Here is a 3,953-nt window from a genome sequence, read left to right as displayed (position 1 = left end):
GAGAAGAGCGCCAAGCTTATCGAGATTACGGACGGTCAAGGGAAGGTGATTTTTCCCTCACAGAGACACGTCGCCCTGCAATGTTTGCGTCTGATGATGCCCTTCCTCGTCCTGGTGTCACAGAGCCACCCTTTGAAGGTCTTGGCCAGATCCTTGCAGTTGACCCACAGGTCGCCGTAGGGACAAGCGTTCGTGCAGAGCTTGTCCGCCTTACAGTGCCCTGGACAAGCTGAGCACGACGTCCCGTTCTCGTACGGGTGGCCGATTGCTTGCATGTGGTTGCCGCTGCAAATGTAAAAAGATGTATGATTATACTGTATGATAAAATTTTGAAATAAAAGACGTTTGATTGTTGATTGCAAGAGATAGCTATAAATTATTTGATTGCGTAGAAGAGTTTTATAATTAGAAGAGTTCTGCTAATTAAGTGATGTACATTAATCAAATTAATAGGAATACATTTCCATTGGCATTAATTAAAAGTAGTTTTCTTTACCGTGGACGAAAATTGGGACCGGGCTGAACGGTCGCTTGAGAATGTTTAAATAGCTAATTAAAAAAATCATTTGACACACTTTAGTACATTCCGTGCTAATCCTTATCATATAACAGGAAATAAATAGAAACTTTTTACCACAAACGAAAATTAGGACCAAGCTATTATAATTATGTTGCATAGTAATGTTATGAACGTAAATTAAGACAATCGACAAACTTGAGGGCATTATCCGGCCACTCCGTTAATCCTTATCACAGTTTTACGAGATTCAGTTCTTACATTGGGCAGTAATTACAGACGTAGTTGTAGAAGGGTCTCGGTTTAGCGTCCTTACAGAAAGCAAGCCCGCAGCCCAACTGATGACTTGCGTGCCACACGAGCTGCGTGTAATGACCAACCACGAACAAATCGTTCTTGTCGGAACCGTACGTGAAGTTGTCGCGCTCAAGCCACCAGGTTTTGACGCCGAAAAACCTGAAGAAAATCACTCAGAACATGGACGAAAATGTTCTCGGAGAATTTAGGTAGGCTGTATAGATTAAATTTTGAGACCCTCTAGATTTTATTCTTTCATATATAAATAGATTAGTTCTATTGAGTAAATAAGGTTCTTTAGAACACTAGAAGTAGGTTACCTGTTCACTTCGCTGTACTTAAACACTTAAAAAAACTTACCTTTAACTTTACTTTAGCATAAACAAATAAAAATCTTAAAAAACACGTTTTCTTAACGGACAAAAAAGAAAAACATTCACTCTTACATAACATTAATGTTATGTAGAATGTTATGTAATGTTATGTAAGAGTTAATGTTTTCTTTTTGTCTGTTAAAAAAACGTGGTTTTTAAAAGTTTTTATTTGTTTTAATTCATTGTTTTTAGTTTTGTAACCACCACAAAAACGTGGTTTTTAAATGTGTTTTTTTTATTTATTCATTTTCTACCTTTTAGTTTAGCAATTTTAGCGATTCAAATCATTTTACAGGGTTGGCAACTCTGGATATTCGACAAAAAAAACTTGATTCCCAAACTGAATTTATAGGGTTTTTTTAATAAAAAAATAAAAAACAACAATTTTAAACTTATTACTTCTGATTCCCAAACTGGTTGTTATTAATAGTTTGCAGATAATTTCTTTCCAATGGATGTGTTTCGTTGAAGATAAAACAAGAAGGATAAGGGAAATGGACTCATATTTCTGTCTGATACCTAACAACGGATATTTTATTCACGGTACTGACCACGGCACTTGCTGGGTGCTGACGAAAATGCACCACACTCACGGAACTGACCACGGCACCTGCTGAGTGCTCACGAAGATGCACCACACTCACGGCACTGACCACGGCACCTGGTGGGTGCTCAGGAAGATGCACCACACTCACGGAACTGACCACGGCACTTGCTGGGTGCTCACGAAGATACACCACACTCACGGTACTGACCACGGCACCTGCTGGGTGCTCACGAAGGTGCACCACACTCACGGTACTGACCACGGCACCTGCTGAGTGCTGACGAAGATACACCACACTCACGGTACTGACCACGGCACCTGCTGGGTGCTCACGAAGATGCACCACACTCACGGTACTGACCACGGCACCTGCTGGGTGCTCACGAAGATGTTCTGGCCGCAAGGGCCGTAGCCGCGCACGGTGCGCCCCGCGTTGTCGTCATGCACCAGCAACTGACAGGCAGACGCCCAGCGCTGAGCGTCGCGTGCCGCCTCCCGCGACCAGCTCTGGCCGAGTGAGAAAAAGGATGGAGGTTGATAACTAATGTAGGGTATACATGGATTACTTAAATTTAAAAAAAGAGCTGAGTTTGGAAGATGAGCGGTTGAAAAAAATTATGTCCAAAGCAGGGTTGGTAACTAATGCAGGGTACATATATATTAATCAAATTTAAAAAAAATATTCATGGTATTATGGAATAGGACATAGAAAGATTCTATGTGCCCTCTGCCCTTCAAGTGAGACGTAAAATTAGCAGAGTACTATGAATGAATTAGTATTTATTTACGAGGAAAACTAGAATAATAAAAAAGAAAAAATATACCATGGCGAGCATGTTCGTAGCCGGAGGCTGGACTCTTGTCCTGAAGAAGTTGTGGTACTGCACGAGCTTGCGTCTGATGCGCAGTCGCCGGGGCGTTAGAGAGCGCAGCTGTTCGAGATATATAGAGTATAGAGTCCTGTCGAGATATATAGAGTATAGAGTCCTGTCGAGATATACAGAGTATAGAGTCCTGTCGAGATATAGAGTATAGAGTCCTGTCGAGATATATAGAGTATAGAGTCGTGTCGAGATACATAGAGTATAGAGTCCTGTCGAGATATATAGAGTATAGAGTCCTGTCGAGATATATGGAGTATAGAGTCGTGTCGAGATAAATAGAGTATAGAGTCCTATCGAGATATATAGAGTATAGAGTCCTGTCAAGATATATAGAGTGTAGAGTCCTGTCGAGACATGTAGGGTATAGACTTCTGTCAAAATATATAGAGTAAAGAGTCCTGTCGACATATGTAACAGGACTGTAAAAATATTGAGTATTAGAGAGTAGTTCTTCTTGTTTAATCAAAGCAGAAGATACATTGAACCATTTTACTAATATTGACCTAATAATTATAGAAATTTCCGATGTTTTTCACTCTTTAAGACGCGTAAATTTAATTTATTATTTACGACCGCCATTTCCATTTCGTGTTTCAAGATTAATTTGTATAGTAATTTAGTAGTACAAGGTAAAGCTAGATAGGCAACTTACGTCTGTCGCTCCTCCAGGTCGTGGAGAGCTGCACGGCGGAGGCTAGGCACAGCAACAAAAGCTGCATTTGCGCTGCGTTCAGCCTCATCGCTGCGTAATGTCTTTGTCAGAGTCAATGATGAGTAATGTCTATGTCAGAGGCAATTATGAGTAATGTCTATGTTAGAGTCAATTATAAGTAATGTCTATGTCAGAGGCAATGATGAGTAATATCTATGTCAGAGTAAATTATGAGTAATGTCTATGTCAGGGTCAATGATGAGTAATGTCTATGTCAGGGTCAATGATGAGTACAGTCTATGTCAGGGTAAATGATGAGTAATGTCTATGTCAGAGTCAATGATGAGTAATGTCTATGTCAGGGTAAATGATGAGTAATGTCTATGTAAGGGTCAATGATTATGAGTAATGTCTATGTCAGAGTCAAATGAGTAATGTCTATGTCAGGGTCAATGATGAGTAATGTCTATGTCAGAGTAAATGATGAATAATATCTATGTCAGGGTAAATGATGAGTAATGTCTATGTCAGAGTCAATGATGAGTAATGTCTATGTCAGAGGCAATGATGAGTAATGTCTATGTCAGAGTAAATTATGAGTAATGTCTATGTCAGAGGCAATGATGAGTAATGTCTATGTCATGTTTCGTGTCTATGTCAGATTCCGAGTCTCTGTCAGGGT

The 3,953-nt window shown here is 40.0% G+C and overlaps 1 protein-coding gene across 1 annotated transcript; it reads right to left on the bottom strand.

The window, feature by feature from the left end:
* Positions 1 to 3,676, bottom strand: LOC125178002 (cysteine-rich secretory protein 2-like). Its single transcript, XM_047880830.1, has 5 exons — positions 3,268 to 3,676; positions 2,560 to 2,695; positions 2,097 to 2,242; positions 779 to 973; positions 1 to 285 (listed from the first exon to the last, which is right to left on the bottom strand). Exons 1-5 carry the CDS (start codon positions 3,357 to 3,359, stop codon positions 36 to 38), a joined length of 819 nt encoding a protein of 272 aa, XP_047736786.1. The 5' UTR covers positions 3,360 to 3,676; the 3' UTR covers positions 1 to 35.
* Between the last annotated feature and the right edge of the window lie 277 nt (positions 3,677 to 3,953).

This window comes from Hyalella azteca, unplaced genomic scaffold (genome assembly GCF_000764305.2).
Source record: "Hyalella azteca isolate HAZT.00-mixed unplaced genomic scaffold, Hazt_2.0.2 contig6415, whole genome shotgun sequence".
Taxonomy (NCBI): Eukaryota; Metazoa; Arthropoda; class Malacostraca; order Amphipoda; family Hyalellidae; genus Hyalella; species Hyalella azteca.
This window is presented reverse-complemented; position numbering and strand designations above follow the sequence as displayed.

What these genes read in the sequence shown, in the direction of transcription:
- LOC125178002 (XM_047880830.1), bottom strand. Translation starts at nt 3,359, where the DNA reads ATGAGGCTGAACGCAGCGCAAATGCAGCTTTTGTTGCTGTGCCTAGCC. An exon ending in TGGAGGAGCGACAGACGTAA is followed by an intron (nt 2,696 to 3,267) that starts GTTGCCTATCTA and finishes ATATCTCGACAG; the next exon opens with GACTCTATACTCTATATATC. An exon ending in CTACGAACATGCTCGCCATG is followed by an intron (nt 2,243 to 2,559) that starts GTATATTTTTTC and finishes TCACTCGGCCAG; the next exon opens with AGCTGGTCGCGGGAGGCGGC.